General features: G+C 44.4%; 1 protein-coding gene across 2 annotated transcripts in view; it reads right to left on the reverse strand.

Annotated features, from left to right (window-relative positions):
- Positions 1-1820: 1820 nt before the first annotated feature.
- The window catches only part of rab3c (RAB3C, member RAS oncogene family), a 275929-nt gene continuing 259030 nt past the window's right edge, over positions 1821-18719 (reverse strand). For both annotated transcript variants that reach the window (XM_041189110.1, XM_041189101.1), the window contains one exon: positions 1821-3356. In XM_041189110.1, coding sequence (XP_041045044.1) covers positions 3169-3356 — 188 coding nt within the window. In that variant the 3' untranslated portion in view covers positions 1821-3168. The remainder of the gene's footprint in view (positions 3357-18719) is intronic.

The following is an 18719-nucleotide window of genomic DNA, read 5'->3' on the forward strand; positions in this document are numbered from 1 at the left end:
AAGCAAGGGCTATTCATGATGGGGAGCGGAATTTTTTTTTTCATTTTGGGTGCCCAGTATCAGCATCAAGCATTCACAAGTCAGGTATAGCACAATTATATACAAAGCAAATCTTTTCTTTCTCTATCCTGGTAACATGGCTGAATCTCAAGCTCAGAAATGACACCTGTGTGACATTTTTTCTATTTTATTTAATCTAACTTCCTCTTGAGTTGCAAATTAGTATTGGTTTTGTGCTGCGTGCCCATTAGGAACTGGGTTAATGTGGCCAAAACTTACTTCATAGGGAACCTTAAAGTCAGCAGATAGAGGAGAGTTTTATCCCATCAGTTGCAGCGATGAACGCTGACTGTTTAACCCACAGTACTACTCAATCCCAGAAAAATATAGCAAACAACTACAGTACAACATACCCACTCCTTATTGTTAGTCAACAATACAATTAATTCTAAGACTTAGAGATCCATGGAGAGAGTATACTAAAATGAAAGCATTTCACACAATCAGAAACTCATTCACACATGCAATAGGCTAATGATAAAGTTCAATATACATCTACACACAGAAATAACTTTCCAGTCGCTCTACCGTAAAATGGTCACTGAAGACATTGTATATATTCAGTAACTTTGCTACACAGACAAATTGTATTTTTTAAAATAACTTTACAGTATCACATACATTTACACAAGACCAACAATGTCTCTGAGAATCCGCAAATCACACACCATGCTAGCAGATACTGGCTCTAGTATATCATATCTAGGGCTTGAATTGGTATCTGTACACAACACAAGAGAAATATTCAATTTCTGGAGGCAGAACAGCTGTGAGGTAAATCCCCTGTGTCAGATGACTGGATTATGATGAAAAACTGGAGGAACTTAGGCTCTTCAATTCTGAAAGGAGGTGTGTGAAGAGAATCTTAATGGGGTATAAAATAATATAAAATGTAGAAAATCACTACATCCATTCTACAAAACTAGGTCAAAAGAAACAACTTCAAACTGGTGAAACAAAATTGTAAGACTGATTTTAAGAAGTTCCTTATCATTCAAGGATAATAATCAATGTTTGAAATGGGGACTGGAGTCAAACTCTTTGCAGTCATTTGAGAAGAAGTTGGGCCTAATAGTGGAGGGACTATAGGCTTTTCTTGATTAATGGTCTAAGATGGGTCAAATGGACTCCATTAAATATTTGCTAAGTGATCTTGTGACATGCAGCAGATTTTTAGTGAATGGATATTTTCTGTCTCAATAATGCTTTTTTGTTTGTTTAATTGGAATAAAGTTTATTATTTTTTTCCACAAGACACAGAAGATGATTTTTCTTGAGGTTCTTCCACATGTTGTCTATTAATTTGGCAGAAAAGATGCGGGAAACACAGGTAAACACTAGGTAAAACAGTGTAAATTCACCCTGTGCTTTACAGTGAGAAAATACTGAACCTGGTATTTTTAGAATTTTTATCCAGTGAATTAAAATGATGAAAGCTAAATGCCATCTTGTTAAAGATGGTTTTGTCTAATGCTACCAATGGTTTGCAAATAGCTGGAAAACTGACTGGGCTAATTAGAAGTAAAAGCTGATTTGTTATTAAAATGTGTTAACTTCAAGTCCTACAGTATGTAACTTTGCACAGATATCTGCATTGAATTAGAGATGCACTATATATTCTGAAATATTGCACTTAGTGGCCTATTGTCCCTCTATACAGAGGCTACACAAAAATATAAAACGCAGATTACTTCAGCACCTATGCACCATTTTACATTTTCTTCCATCAGGTAAAAATAAAAATTCAGACACCAGAAAGATAACTCTTGTTACATTTAATATTACACATTACAGAATACATCATTTTTTGCAGCTAAAAATAGTTACCTTTGTAATTAGTTTTACTGATGTGGTCTAAATGCTGGCAAAACACTCTTCTGAGATTTGTGAACTACCATAAAATGGCAAATTAGCAGTAAAATTTTATGCAGAATCTTGAAAATGATGAACATTCTCAGTGGATACAACTTATCTTCAAGATTGCTGTGGGGCATGATGTTTTAAAGAGATTTATATTCATGACTCCCTCTACAGTGGTAAATGACAAATAATTATAAATGAGGCTGGTTGCTGAAACAAGTAGCTGTAGATTGTAAAATGCAGCTACCAAAACCAAAGTCACACTGCAGGCTCCAACTGCTGGCTATAACTTGCATTGTGTCTACCAGGACAGAACTCTGGAAATGTGCACTCTGCTCTCTTGGTAATATTTAATGTTATAAGAGAGTGTCACTAGCGTCTGCCTTCTCTTAACATTTGAACAACTTAGTTTCAAGTCTCTGAATATCCCAGAGATCCAACAGACTATCCGAGCATCTTTGAACACAGTTTCATGTCACAATGGAGCTATATCACAATCTGATTCATGAGTGGTGTGAGATGGCCTACTGCAGGTGGTCTTGCAAAAGGTGGCTCTGCAGATCAGGACCTGCCTCTGCAGTTATACATTGCATTTTCATGTCAATACACACAGGCAATTTATTCACATCAACAAAAATATGATAGTATAACTGTAGCCTGAGACTGCTAGCAAATATGTTCCAAAACCTTTATTTTCAAATACGTATTGTTAATCAAGGAAATCTATCATTGGTAATTTCTCCTTTAAGTGACACATGGATGCTTATACACAGGATACTGATACAAATAATCAAGCTAACAACTCAGTGACTTAAATTAATATATTTCTGTTGCTGAGTTCACAGTTTTGTGCAGACTGAGGATAAGCTATTTATCATTAATTTATCATTGAGGGAATGCTTGAAAGGCCACATAAATCTAGTAAGCAGGGAGATCTAAGTAAGTTATAAATGCAGTACATTGAGCCTGGGAACCCATTGTTCCTGTTAACAGTCACACAAACCTTGAATCTACAGAAAAATTGCAGAACCAATACCAATATAAGTAAAGGTTGGCTAAATGTCAGTTTTAATGCAAAAGGTATTGGGAAACGGTACTGTGCACAGACTAGCAAAAAATAAATAAAGATTGGTTTGTTTAATATTATATAGAGGCCATACAGTAACATTTTCATAGACTAATAACTAAGGACTAATCTTTGCAATGTAGACACAATTTGATTGCCTCCATAAATCTGTGGACAAGTCACTAACAACCGCAGTTTTGCTGCTGTGGAGGAGGGTTCTCTGTGAGTTTTGTGTTTTGTTTTCCTGCAGCAACAGTAGGGTCTGTATCCAAACTCTCGGACATCTTCTCACATATGATGTCAACAAGGCGTTCAAATGTTTGCTTTACATTAATGTTATCCTTGGCGCTGGTTTCGAAAAATTCAAAGCCTTGTAGAAAGAATAAAAAATGTTAGTTTTTCAATTAACAGTTGCTGAACAAATGCTCAGAAAAAGCAGTCTGCACACAGCATTTCTCTTGTTTTTCTTTCTTTGGATTAGAGGATAGACAGGAGATTTACTCTGCCAGAGCAGATTGCTGTAGCCAGCTGCTGGAAAGTGAAAATATACAAATGCTATCTAGAATAACTGGGCCTCTTAAAATTCACACCATCACTTTGCAAAAGTTACCAGTCTTGGCTTAAGACCTCCCATTGGAGCCATTTTTGAGGTTTAGTAACACCGTGTGAGAAACTACAGGTACAACCTGCCTTCTACTCCTGTCTTTGGTGTAACTGATTTTCTGCCCTTCTTTTCCAGAAGGCAGTAACTTAAGCTCAGTAGTGTTCCAACTTGGCAGTACTGTATGTGAACTCAGCCAATGAATGCTGACTCTTGATTTGATAATGGGGGTATCCTCACCTGACTATCACATATGAACACTTTGCAGCAGGAATCACTGGCTATTGATCAACAGTGAGAAACCTGATTTTTTTTTCTAAATTGTGGTGCTAAATTAACTAATTAAATGCATTTAATTTTCAGAGGTGCACAATGTGCAACAAAATATCAAACTTCAGTGTCTACAACGATCATGTCACTGTCAGCAAAGACCTAAAAATAACATCAACATAATTTTGGTTACAAAGTTATGGTGAATTAAAGATGCTAATATTGGTGATCATTTTAAAAATAAGAAATTTTATAAACTACCTTCATTATCATTTTTCCAGTACGTTTATGCTTTGGTTCTGTAATTATCTTTGACATGTGTGTATGATACGAGAGGTGCTGAATATAGCATATTGAAGACTAGACTGTTGGTGTAGGTAACATTAAAAGCTGATTTTGAGAGGAATGATGCATAAATCATTAACACCAATGGGTAAATTACTAGCTCTCTGCAGTGGTAATTTAGAAATTTTATTGCATTCAGCTGTTCTGGAAGTTATTATGACTACACCTGTGAATTTAATGAAGTACTTTATTTCGCTGGCTGGGTTTTTGAAGAGTACATTTTGATGTGAAGAGTAAGATAAGTAGCACATGCATTGAAATTACTTAGAATTTAAGTATGTAACAAAAAGTTACTTTGAGTATTCAAAATGAGCAAACACCTTTACTGCTATTGCTGTTTGTAGCTACTCCTATTAGGAGATCTGTTGTCATGGTATGTCATGCTTGTCTGTCTTGCGCCATTCTCACACATCGTCTGCAACCACTCTGTGATATCATGATGTAAAATGTTGGTGTGTGTTAAAAGTCTTTCCTGTATGCCTAGGTTGACCCCTCTTTCTGCTGCCCTCCACTTTGCCCTCTAGAAGAGATCTCTAGTTTTTCAACTCTGATCGAATGGCTGAAATACTGACATTTTCATTTCTGAATGTCACTTTTGAGCGTTCTTTTCACTCTTGCAATTTCAAGCACCTCTACATTGGTCTAATGGTCTGTATATGGAATTTTTAGCATACATCTTAGCATCCACATTTCAAAGGCCTCTATTTTCTTCCACAGATCTTTATTTATTGTCCAGGTTTCTGAACTATACAGGAAAGTGGATAGAATGTATTATCTTAAGAGTCTTTCCTTGTTACAAGCTTGAGTTTTCTTGTTGTTAACACATCCTTCGTCTTCACAAAATTACTTTTGGCTATCTTTATCCCTTCTTTTAATTTTGGCATCACAACTGCCATCTACCAAATTGCTTCTATCCTCTTTATTAATCACACTATGAAACTTGAAGGTATCTCTTTTTAATTGTATATATGTATACTGCACCCATTTCTGAAAAATAGTCCTGTGCCAGTTTCCACATGTCCTTGAATAGTTCATTCCTCATCTTTCTAAAATCTGCTTATGGACAGATACAATTATCATCACAAACCACTGTATTACAACAGACTTTTAATGCGCACCAACATTTTACATCATGCCTTTCATTTTAACATCGGGCTTCTCTTTACTGAACTGTCTGCTATCTTTATACCTATTCTAGTTGTCCAGTACCACCTGAAGCCAGCACCCCTAGAGGATTTGGGCTGCACTCTGGGAACCAGAGCCTCTTGTGGCCTGGTCTCAGCCCCCCTGATTGGTGCCTTGCCATTGCTGGTGCCTGGGCAGTGTTGCTGTCTCCTTTCATCTACATGAGCAGACACCTAAGGGTGCTGACTGGAGAGTTCATATGAATAGCTAGCAGATTCTTTTGGCAAGGGCTGATATCTACGGAATCTAAGCTCATCAGTGTTGAAGTCTACTTTCACTCCTGGTTCCTCTGCATGTCTTTGTGATCAATATCACACTCAATGGCAGGAGCTGTATCTTCTTAGGTGCAGAAATGAGTCAGTGAAAGTAAGACTGAAATATGTGGTAGCTGAGAATGCAGTGGGGTTTGCAGAGGTTGAAGGGTCTTGTCATCTTTCCTCTTCCTCCTCAGCAGTATCTTGTGTGTTACCTAAAAGAAAATCAGGGGTTAGGTGGATAATTTGAGATATGAAAATACAAACATACAAATTAGGAGCAAGAATAGGCCACTCAGTCCTTCAAGCCTGCTCCACCATTCAATAAGATCATGTCTGATCTGATTGTAACCTCAACCCCATATTCCTGCCTTTCACCCCCTTGTTGATCAAGAATCTACCAAGCTATACCTTAAAAATATTCAAAGACAGAGCTAGATAGATGTTCTCTATAGTACTTGAAGGTGCATATGAAGTTTCTTGCAATGGTGTCTTTGTTCCTGAGACATAAGAAGGGGAAGCTGCTTATGGTCCAGGAAAACTTACAGTTGCGACTTGCCTCCTACTTTTCTGTCCCCGACAGCATCAACGATATGCATCCTAGAGCTTCAGCACTTCTTCCTCAGGTAGGATAAGAGGCCTTGTGTGTTGGGTGAACCACCACCTGTGGCTCAAGAACTGTAGGCCTTATGCACCACATACTCCTAAAAGTGAAAAGAAAAGAGAAGATATAAGGATAGCACTGAAGATTGGCAAAATATCTTGTTCCAAGAGTTAGACACTTAAGGTAATAATGAGGCCAACAAGCACAAAAGCACAGGTCTGATTAATTAGGGATGTTGTTGCATGCACATACACTGTGAGGAAAGGTGCACTTGCAGATTGCATATGGTATGGAGCAGGGATCATTCGTGCAGATTAGAGCTCTTGAGGCAAAGTAAGGGTACGATATGATAGAGTGCCATAAACAGAAACTGAAACAAAGATTCATTGGAAGGAATACACTTACCTTAACTGCTTCAGTTGGATCACTGATCTTCTTCCTAAGGAATCCTAGAGGCCAAGGAGTTAGCACTCACTGTAATAGCCACTTCCCTTCCCAAAGTGCACATCACAGATTTCAGGAGTTTCTTAACATGACACCAAAGAAAGTGTCCCTCCCACTCGACATTTCAGTTTGCAGAACATCTAGGTTAGATTCAGAAATATTTGCTGCCCTTCTCTTTGATCTAGTTGCTATCCTTTTCTCCCAGTTCACCTGTTCCCTTCCATGTTGCCATTAGCCCCTAGGTAGAAGGAGGTTTTATGTCCTGCTGCAGTTGGTGCCTGCACAGCAAGAAGCTTTTGACGCAACTCTCCTGCCTGCTCATGTTTTCCAACATCCCATCCATTGGAATAACTATAGCTCGACAGACTTTATTTGCATTGCCTTCCTGCTGCTTATAAGCTGAGTCTGTGTTAGTTTAAAGATTTTCATTTAATTTTATACAAATGCTTTCCAGATATGCTCAGCATAGCATTTATTAAGCAGTATTGATCAGTTATCGTGTAATTTGTCATAGACATGAATATTACTTCCAAATGATAAATTCTAATTGATTCTTAATAGTCTTAATGGCTCCAAGGATCTCAATTTCACAATTAACTTAATTTACTTTAGAATTTTAGAACATTTTGGATTATAAACAAATGGGCATTGAAATTCTGGTGGTGCCATTGCTTCATGATACTCCATCCCTGCCATGTCTCCATTTCTAAGTCAGGAGGCAGAAATATTGCTATGTTAAAGTTGGGTGTCTGTACAAGGAAAAGCAATGGGCATATTCACAAATGGAAATGATAGGATCAAAAAACCTGATTAGGTCAAAGAATTAAAGTAATTCCAAATTCTTCATTGCAGCTCCCTTGAAGTGGGGACCCTAACTCTAATGGGACTTGAACACCATTTGAATCTGGCATGGTCAGCCTTCTGCTGATCATAATGCCCACTCATCTTACAAAATTTCCAGGAAGGACAAAATCCCCAATCCAAAATGCATCAAAATGCCAATTGGGTGGTGAGGCAGCAACACCTCCCCAAACACCCCATTGGAAGATAAGGTTCCACTATTTAAGATGCAGAAACTGTCATGCTTTGCTCAAACCTTTGTCCCTTTGATACTCAAATTCTGGTCTATGAAAGAACAGAATTTCTGGAGTATTACCAAGGCTATGTTAATAGTTAACCCTGAACCTCCTCAGAGGATCTGGCTCGACTCCAAGTATAACTCATGGTTAACTTGTGAAATCCAGCAGAAAAGGGCAGGAACCTGGTTGTGCCATTTTCGTGATTTCAAGGCCTGCATTTAAGGAGTGGAACAAGCACTCATTTTGTACAAGACGAGTGCTGTTTAGGGCAGAAACAGAGGCATGGGGCTGAATTCAGTCGTTCCTGCGCAGGTCCCAACAGTGGATTCGGGATTGGGTGAAACTTCTGCTTACAGTGGGAATGGCTGGCCAACAATTATTATGCAGATGCTGGCCAATAATCATGGTGGAGGTGTGGGGCTTCGTAATTATGTGATGGGAGAGTGGAGAAAGTTGCTCAACTCACCATCAGTTGATGGGGTTGGAGATCTGGATGCCATTTTTAAGTGGTACCCACTGCCTACAAGACAACGGCATCTGTTTTGCAGAATCTGCTACAGGACCCCAGAATTCACCATCTTGCCCTCCAAACTCAGCCTTCCTCTACACAGAAACCCCCGATCATCACCTTGGCTGACTCAGGCAGTACATGGCTAAAAGCAGACATTGCATTGCCCGTGGTTAAGTGATGCCTCCCTGCAGGTTCTTCCCCCAGGCTGCCTGGAAACAATGGGAGGTGCTCATCCCCACCGACAGCATCAGGAGACCCTCCAGCCTGACTATGAAGATTGCAGCGGAGGTTTGCAGTGGTGGGTTCAATGAAAGAAGATGGTCAATAGCTTCCTTTGCACCGCCAGGATGAGACAATGGTAGTGTTCGGTGTGACTCTCATGAGGGCAGCAAACAATGGGTCTCAGTGAAAGGATGAATGGGAGGTGGGTAAATAAAGTGCAAGGTACTGCAAGCAGATGCATTATAAGGCCTGGATAAATCTGGGTCCAGACTTTCAGGTTCATGCTTCCATTGTAGTTCAAGTGGCTAAGATTGGGACTGTGGACAACTTATCCAAAAGGCCTTATTACCTGTCAGAGGAATGCATGCTGAAAAGGGGGCGACGTACCAATGGTGCTGAAATGCATTCTTCCCTTCTGACTGCAGGCGAGAATAGCGTATAATGCCAAAGAACGTGCTAAGATAGGTAGAGGAGTGCCCAACATCAGGGCACTCATGCCCCCAGTGGAGGACGCAGTGGAATTGGCCAGAGAGCCTTGGCACTGGGCAATGTGAATGGTGAAGCAGGAGTGCAGAGAAGAGAGTGAGGAGGTCTTGAGCATGGTGTCCACCATGGGGCAGGAAGGAGATGCAGTTCAGAGGGGAAAGGGAAGAGGATCGTGAATATCATGAACCTAATTCTTTGTGTACTCCAAAGCAGGTCCTCTCATTCTGGCCCTGCAGTCAATCTTTGAAGAGGTTGGCATCAAAGCTTCAGAGAATGCACCATCACATCTTTTATTCACACCCTCCACGTACACTGATACATTCACCTCAGTGGAAATGTGATGGCTGTTAGAATCGGGATCCTCTGGGGGCCTGCCTTTTTCCCCGCTCCCTAATCCAGCATTAAATTCTGCTCACGCACTTTTACTCAGCTTTTCTTGGGTCATTTATGACCAGTCGGGAGGCTGGTATGAGTGAGATAAGATGTATAGGTTACCAGAAAGATGTAAATGGAGGCCATTGCGGTGTCCAGGCTCTTATTCTACTGAAGATTGTTTTTGTTTAATGAATATTTCAATTTGTCCCCTTTACATGGAGCTGAAGCTTAGAGTTGAGGTTTTTTTGGGCAATTCCAGTCCTCCAACTCCACCAGTTCCAAGGTGAATTGCATTCTTCAGCTGCATAGGCCAGGCTGGTGCCAGAGCCGTGTCTTCAGTAGCCCAGGTTCCTGGTTACACCATGGAAATTAGGTGCCCTCCCACTCACCCTGCAAACTCTAGCGCCATCAGCTTTGGACAGCATTAGAACAAACTTGCTGGTTTAGATTTCCAGAGGTATGAAAGATCAACCTCATTAACAACTCTCACAATATAGTAGCAGAGAATAGAAAGCTAGCAGGGCACGCCCAGCAATATGTTACTGAGTTATCTAATACCTGGTATAGTTAGATTCTGTAAGGTTCAGGTTTTTGGTCCTGTTTCCACAAAGGATTTAAAAGAAAAGCTGCTTTTAATATTGGTTTTTAAGTGGAGTATTCTCTCTAGCAGAGCTTTTTTTCAAAGGCACCCAGGTGAAAGGTGATGGCCCACAGTGACCAAAGAATGAATGTTTAAAAAAAATTCTCACAGCCAGGACTGAGGTTTCCCTGTCCCAGGCAGGCGGGTAGGGAGGTGGGACGGGACTGTGAGCAGAATTATAAAATACTCTACAACAAAAACAGAATTACCTGGAAAAACTCAGCAGGTCTGGCAGCATCGGCGGAGAAGAAAAGAATTGACGTTTCGAGTCCTCATGACCCTTCGACAGAACTTGAGTTCGAGTCCAAGAAAGAGTTGAAATATAAGCTGGTTTAAGGTGTGTGTGTGGGGGGCGGAGAGATAGAGAGAGAGAGAGGTGGTGGGGGGGGGGCGTGGTTGTAGGGACAAACAAGCAGTGATAGAAGCAGATCATCAAAAGATGTCAATGACAATAGTACAATAGAACACATAGGTGTTAAAGTTAAAGTTGGTGATATTATCTAAACGAATGTGCTAATTAAGAATGGATGGTATGGCACTCAAGGTATAGCTCTAGTGGGGTTTTTTTTTTATATAATGGAAATAGGTGGGAAAAGGAAAATCTTTATAATTTATTGGAAAAAAAAGGAAGGGGGAAACAGAAAGGGGTTGGGGATGGGGGAGGGAGCTCACGACCTAAAGTTGTTGAATTCAATATTCAGTCCGGAAGGCTGTAAAGTCCCTAGTCGGAAGATGAGGTGTTGTTCCTCCAGTTTACGTTGGGCTTCACTGGAACAATGCAGCAAGCCAAGGACAGACATGTGGGCAAGAGAGCAGGGTGGAGTGTTAAAATGGCAAGCGACAGGGAGGTTTGGGTCATTCTTGCGGACAGACCGCAGGTGTTCTGCAAAGCGGTCGCCCAGTTTACGTTTGGTCTCTCCAATGTAGAGGAGACCACATTGGGAGCAACGAATGCAGTAGACTAAGTTGGGGGAAATGCAAGTGAAATGCTACTTCACTTGAAAGGAGTGTTTGGGTCCTTGGACGGTGAGGAGAGAGGAAGTGAAGGGGCAGGTGTTGCATCTTTTGTGTGGGCATGGGGTGGTGCCATAGGAGGGGGTTGAGGAGTAGGGGGTGATGGAGGAGTGGACCAGGGTGTCCCGGAGGGAGCGATCCCTACGGAATGCCGATAAGGGGGGTGAAGGGAAGATGTGTTTGGTGGTGGCATCATGCTGGAGTTGGCGGAAATGGCGGAGGATGATCCTTTGAATGCGGAGGCTGGTGGGGTGATAAGTGAGGACAAGGGGGACCCTATCATGTTTCTGGGAGGGAGGAGAAGGCGTGAGGGTGGATGCGCGGGAGATGGGCCGGACACGGTTGAGGGCCCTGTCAACGACCGTGGGTGGAAAACCTCTGTTAAGGAAGAAGGAGGACATGTCAGAGGAACTGTTTTTGAAGGTAGCATCATCGGAACAGATGCGACGGAGGCGAAGGAACTGAGAGAATGGGATGGAGTCCTTACAGGAAGCGGGGTGTGAGGAGCTGTAGTCAAGATAGCTGTGGGAGTCGGTGGGTTTGTAATGGATATTGGTGGACAGTCTATCACCAGAAATTGAGACAGAGAGGTCAAGGAAGGGAAGGGAAGTGTCAGAGATGGACCACGTGAAAATGATGGAGGGGTGGAGATTGGAAGCAAAATTAATAAATTTTTCCAAGTCCCGACGAGAGCATGAAGCGGCACCGAAGTAATCATCGATGTACCGGAAAAAGAGTTGTGAAAGGGGGCCGGAGTAGGACTGCAACAAGGAATGTTCCACATACCCCATAAAGAGACAGGCATAGCTGGGGCCCATGCGGGTACCCATAGCCACACCTTTTATTTGGAGGAAGTGAGAGGAGTTGAAGGAGAAATTGTTCAGCGTGAGAACAAGTTCAGCCAGACGGAGGAGAGTAGTGGTGGATGGGGATTGTTCGGGCCTCTGTTCGAGGAAGAAGCTAAGGGCCCTCAGACCATCCTGGTGGGGGATGGAGGTGTAGAGGGATTGGACGTCCATGGTGAAGAGGAAGCGGTTGGGGCCAGGGAACTGGAAATTGTTGATGTGACGTAAGGTGTCAGAGGAATCACGGATGTAGGTGGGAAGGGACTGGACAAGGGGAGAGAGAAGGGAGTCAAGATAACGAGAAATGAGTTCTGTGGGGCAGGAGCAAGCTGAGACGATCGGTCTACTGGGGCAGTTCTGTTTGTGGATTTTGGGTAGGAGATAGAAGAGGGCCGTCTGAGGTTGGGTGACTATCAGGTTGGAAGCTGTGGGAGGGAGATCCCCAGAGGAGATGAGGTCAGTGACAGTCCTGGAAACAATGGCTTGATGTTCAGTGGTGGGGTCATGGTCCAGGGAGAGGTAGGAGGAAGTGTCTGCGAGTTGACGCTCAGCCTCCGCGAGGTAGAGGTCAGTGCACCGGACAACAGCACCACCCTTGTCAGCGGGTTTGATGACAATGTCAGAGTTGGACTTGAGAGAATGGAGTGCAGTAAGTTCAAAGAGAGACAGGTTAGAATGGGTGAGAGGAGCAGAGAAATTGAGACGACTAATGTCGCGCCGACAGTTCTCAATGAAAAGATCGAGAGAAGGTAAGAATCCAGAGGGAGGGGTCCAGGTGGAGGGAGAATATTGGAGATGGGTAAAAGGATCCGTTGAACTGGGAGAGGACTCCTGCCCAAAGAAGTGAGCCCGGAGACGAAGACGGCGGAAGAAGAGTTCAGTATCATGCCGAGCCCGAAATTCATTGAGGTGAGGGCGTAAGGGTATGAAACTAAGTCCTTTGCTGAGCACTGAACGTTCAGCATCGGAGAGGGGAAGGTCAGGGGGTATAGTGAATACATGGCTGGGGTTGGGATTGGAAGAAAGGGTGGGGACGGAGGGACAGGCAGGGGTGGAGGGTCCTAGATGGGTGTTGGTGTCGATGAGTTGTTGGAGATTGCGTTCCTTAGCACTTGAGAGAAAGAGAAAAAGTTTCTTGTTGAGGCGTCGGATGAGCCGAAGGATAAAATGAAACTGGGGGCACGCGCAGCTTTGAAAAAGGGTACGGCGGTGCTGCTGGAGGGAGAGGTTGAGTGTGTTCATATGGCGGCGCATGGCACTGAGTGTGGATTTCAGAACGTGACGGGAACAGCAGTCCGAGAAACGTTTTATGTCCCGGAGATATCTGTAATCCTGGGTGGGTTCGAAACATGAGGGGTGGAATTTCAGTTGAAATCCACGTGGGGTAAGTTGGAGACGGAGACAGTCACTGAGAAAGGAGATATGGCTGTGAAAGCGGGTTTTATTAAACACCTTGTCAAACACTAGGAGGGAAATGGAAAGCAAGGAAGGTGAGCAAGACAACAGGGAGATACGGAAATCTTGTCGCAGAGAGGAACAGAACTTCTTCAAGGAGGTAGGCATTTCTTGAACAGCAGTGGCAGTCAATTAAACACAGAGATAAAAACAAAAAAACTGCGGATGCTGGAAATCCAAAACAAAAACAATTACCTGGAAAAACTCAGCAGGTCTGGCAGCATCGGCGGAGAAGAAAAGAGTTGACGTTTCGAGTCCTCACGACCCTTCGACAGAACTTGAGTTTGAGTCCAAGAAAGAGTTGAAATATAAGCTGGTTTAAGGTGTGTGTGTGGGGGGCGGAGAGATAGAGAGAGAGAGAGGTGGGGGGGGGGTGTGGTTGTAGGGACAAACAAGCAGTGATAGAAGATCATCAAAAGATGTCAACGACAATAGTACAATAGAACACATAGGTGTTAAAGTTAAAGTTGGTGATATTATCTAAACGAATGTGCTAATTAAGAATGGATGGTAGGGCACTCAAGGTATAGCTCTAGTGGGGTTTTTTTTTTATATAATGGAAATAGGTGGGAAAAGGAAAATCTTTATAATTTATTGGAAAAAAAAGGAAGGGGGAAACAGAAAGGGGTTGGGGATGGGGGAGGGAGCTCACGACCTAAAGTTGTTGAATTCAATATTCAGTCCGGAAGGCTGTAAAGTCCCTAGTCGGAAGATGAGGTGTTGTTCCTCCAGTTTACGTTGGGCTTCACTGGAACAATGCAGCAAGCCAAGGACAGACATGTGGGCAAGAGAGCAGGGTGGAGTGTTAAAATGGCAAGCGACAGGGAGGTTTGGGTCATTCTTGCGGACAGACCGCAGGTGTTCTGCAAAGCGGTCGCCCAGTTTACGTTTGGTCTCTCCAATGTAGAGGAGACCACATTGGGAGCAACGAATGCAACAGACTAAGTTGGGGGAAATGCAAGTGAAATGCTGCTTCACTTGAAAGGAGTGTTTGGGTCCTTGGACGGTGAGGAGAGAGGAAGTGAAGGGGCAGGTGTTGCATCTTTTGCGTGGGCATGGGGTGGTGCCATAGGAGGGGGTTGAGGAGTAGGGGGTGATGGAGGAGTGGACCAGGGTGTCCCGGAGGGAGCGATCCCTACGGAATGCCGATAAGGGGGGGTGAAGGGAAGATGTGTTTGGTGGTGGCATCATGCTGGAGTTGGCGGAAATGGCGGAGGATGATCCTTTGAATGCGGAGGCTGGTGGGGTGATAAGTGAGGACAAGGGGGACCCTATCATGTTTCTGGGAGGGAGGAGAAGGCGTGAGGGCGGATGCGCGGGAGATGGGCCGGACACGGTTGAGGGCCCTGTCAACGACCGTGGGTGGAAAACCTCGGTTAAGGAAGAAGGAGGACACGTCAGAGGAATAAAATACTCTGTTGGATCGGTTGGTCAACGTGTTCCCACCTCCAAGTGATCTTGCTGGAGGAGAGGCTAACAACGCTGAGGTTACCCATCAGGCAGTGGTAGATAGTCAATTAGGCCCATCAGTGGGCCAATGGGGGAACATGGATGGTGCTGCTGGGATCGTCCTGATGGCGGAGGGGCCACCCGCTGAGGCCGGAGCCTGGCAAGCAATTGGAGGCAAAGGTGTAGAGAAGCTGGAGAATACTTAGAAGAATCTCAAATTAAGCAAGAGATCTCACATTGGGCTAAATCCTCCCATCTTCAGATTGTTGGAGATTGGACACACGACTGAGATGCGTGTGGAAGCCCCAATGTGTGGACCTCCATGGGAACTGCCTGGCAAGTTTCAACTTCCGATGGCCGGTTGCCCTGCTCACTGGGACCCTCTGTGAATGTCTCTGATTCTGAGTTAGAGTCGGAGACTTGGGACAGCCTGATGTACTCACCTCAGTTACCCAGGAAATGTCAGACAGATTAAAACCTAGGGGAGAATCATCCCAAATTTGCACTAAGTACAATAGTGGGTGGGAAAGAGGAGGTTCTACCAGCCAGCTGCAGTGCAGCTTTTCACACCATATCATCCCAATCCCACCTCATTAATTATCCCACCAACCCCGCTCTGGCCGCAAGAAGTCCAGCAATGCCACCACTCTAGCTTGGGAAGTGGTGGCAGTGGTGGTCAGTGCCAATGCACAGAAGAAGTTGGCCATCCAGTGCAGAAAGAGAATGAATGATCTCATCTGTGTCACCAGGGTAAGGCAACCATCTCATCACTCTAAACTCACAAAGTCAAGCCCCTCACACATTCTGGCATCTCATTCACTGCCACCTCAAGGGACATTACCACTCACTCTCTCACACACACCCTCACATCTCCATCTGGCCTCATCTCCTCTAGAGACCGACTCCTCAGCCCTCACCATCATGAGGCCACTTGCACAGATCAATATATGCCTCCACACACACCCTGGATACCCCCCTTCTCCAGTACAGCCCTCTTCCCTTGCCTGAGGCCTCTTCCTCCCCTTCCCCAAGCAAGACCTAGCCCTGCAGCTGTTGAAAAGCCACCCCCGCTTCATGGCTGATCTGGTAGGTAGAGGCCTGTCTGTGAGGCCCCCTAAAAGTGATACGGTGCTGCCTGCAAAACCTGGTGCTGATGACCGTGAGTACTGCCTGAAGCCAAATAGGCAAACGAATCCTGAAGTTTCGAGCGAAGTGCAGTTCACCAGGGGCATGTCGCTCGCGTACAGTTGTGAAACATGTCAGCGGATGATCCAGTGTGGGGGGATGATTCTGGTGGAATAGGCTTATAATGATATGCAGATGCATTACAATTAAGTTCCCGATGTGTGACAGCGGCAAATGTGGCCCACCATTGACCAGCGGAGTGGATGATTGCAAACTGGTTTCATGAAGTTGTGAAGCCAATTTTTGAGCTTCCTGTTATATTGTCCACTCATTACCACCATGACACCTGACGCCAGTGGTAATGGAAAATTCCGCCCCTAGTCTAATCCTGGTTAACTACACAACAGGGCCCCAATCAACCCTCTGACACCTCCAACTCTGCTGACCACCCCCTGATCATCTAACAATCCCCCTGACCCCTTAACCAGCTTTGAACCACTGGAATACACCGCTGACCCATCAACTATTCCCCCAACCTGACCCAAATAACCCTCAGCCTGACTACCCACCTACCCACTTACCCCTACCCATCTTACACACCTCACCCTTATCCACTTTCCTCTTACCCACTTAATCATTCCAACTATCCAGTCTAGCCCCCCACCCACTTACTCACCTACCATCCCCCTAACCATCTCACCCACCTACTCACACAACCACCTACTCATCCACTCACCTACCCACACATTCACTCATATCCGTTCACTCACATCTGTTCACTAACATCCTAGTGCCCTCGGCTTAACCATCCTCGGCTGCTTCATCAATGACCTCCTTCCATCATAAGGCCAGAAGTGGGGATGTTCGCTGATGATTGCGCAATATTCAGCACCATTCGCGACTCCACAGATACTGAAGTAGTCCATGTCCAAATGCAGCAAGACCTGGACAATATCCATGCATGGGCTGACAAGTGGCAAGTAACATTTGCGCCACACAAGTGCCAGGCAATGACCAACTCCAAAAAGAGAGAATCTAACCATCACCCCTTGACACTCAGTGATATTACTGTCACTGAATCCCCCACTATCAACATCCTGGGGGTAACCATTGACCAGAAACTGTACTGGACAACCTATATAAATACTGTGGCTACAAGGGAAGGTCAGAGGTTAGGAATCCTGTGACGATTAACTCACCTCCTGACTCCCCAAAGCGTTTTCGCCATCTACAAGGCACAGGTCAGGAGTGTGATGGAATACTCTACACTTGCCTGGATGAGTGTAGCTCCAACAACACTCAAGAAGCTTGACCCCATCCAGGACAAAGCAGCCTGCTTGATTGGCACCCCTTCCACAAGCATTCACCTCCTCCACCACCGACGCACAGTGGCAGCAATGTGTACCATCTACAAGATGCACTACAGGAATTCACCAAGGTTCCTTGGGCAGCACCTTCCAAACCCATGACCACTACCATCTAGAAGGACAAAGGCAGCAGATTGATGGGAACACCACCACCTGGAATTTCCCCTCCAAGTCACTCACCATCCTGACTTGGAAATATATCGCCGTTCCTTCACTGTCACTGGGTCAAAATCCTGGAACTCCCTCCCTAACAGCAATGTGGGTGTACTACACCACAGGGACTGCAGCTGTTCAAGAAGGCAGCTCACGACCACCTTCTCAAGGGCAATTAGGGATGGGCAATAAAAGATGGCCCAGTCAGCGATGCCAACATTCTGTAATTGAATAAGAAAAATTCACAAACATCCATTTGTTCTCGCCCATTCACTAACATTCAGACTTCACATTTAAACTTCCCACACTACAGCTGGCGTGATAAAAAGAGGGCTTGTCTTGTCTTTCCTGATTCTGCTACGATCTGATGGAATTCTCCAAGGAGTGCTGTGCTCCACATTTCTGGGACAGCTGAGTCTAGAAGACCCTGGTAGAGGTGTGGACCAGCGTTGGGTCAGGGAAATTTACAGACGCAGCGGCAAATCAGCAATGGTTGCCACTCCTCAGAAGATTGGCGCCAATGTGTGATAGCATAATTCTTTATTTTATATGATAAATTGGATTGATTGAATTATGGCATCCTAGGTATAACAAATGTTCTGTGTGGTCGCTCTATTTATGAATTAGGCAGCTTAACAATTCATATCTGCACTCAGTTCATCAACTGTTTGCCCAATCCACTTTCAGAAGGATTGAAGTAGAATACATGCAAAAGACATGGGGCAGCATTTTCAGCTTGGCGTGTGGGCACGCGCCCAACACGCACGATCGCAAAATAGTGTGCGATGATGTTGGGCGAGCATCCCGACGACATCGCGCATTTGCACGATGTTTCGGCCAGTGGGCGCACGCGAGAGTTGGCAGTGCACCCGCCGACAATTAAGAGGACTGTTAAGCCTATTAATCAATTAATTGAAGTGAATTTTTCCCTGCCTGTCCAACCTTATGGATGGGAAAAACTTTGGATTTTTGTGGAAACCTCATCCACAGGCAGGATGAGGTTTTGGATGTCAATTAAAAATAAAATAAAAATGTTGGTACAGCATTTTTGTTATCCACATGATCGGGTGATTGAGTCTGCTGTGTGGACGTTTTTCCAGGATTTTTTAAAACATTATTGATTGATTTAAAACACTTCAGCTCCCTGAGGCAGCTCTCTGCCTTCAGGGAGCTTTCACTGTGCACTCCCCCGAACCTGCGCTAACTTCCGTGCTCGCTCTCCTCCCCCCCTACCCTGGCAGTGCCCAGCGTTTCAGCATGCGTTTCACACTGGCTAGCCGTTTATTGGCTAGCCAGCGTGAAATTGTGG

This window comes from Carcharodon carcharias, chromosome 1 (assembly GCF_017639515.1).
Source record: "Carcharodon carcharias isolate sCarCar2 chromosome 1, sCarCar2.pri, whole genome shotgun sequence".
NCBI lineage: Eukaryota > Metazoa > Chordata > Chondrichthyes > Lamniformes > Lamnidae > Carcharodon > Carcharodon carcharias.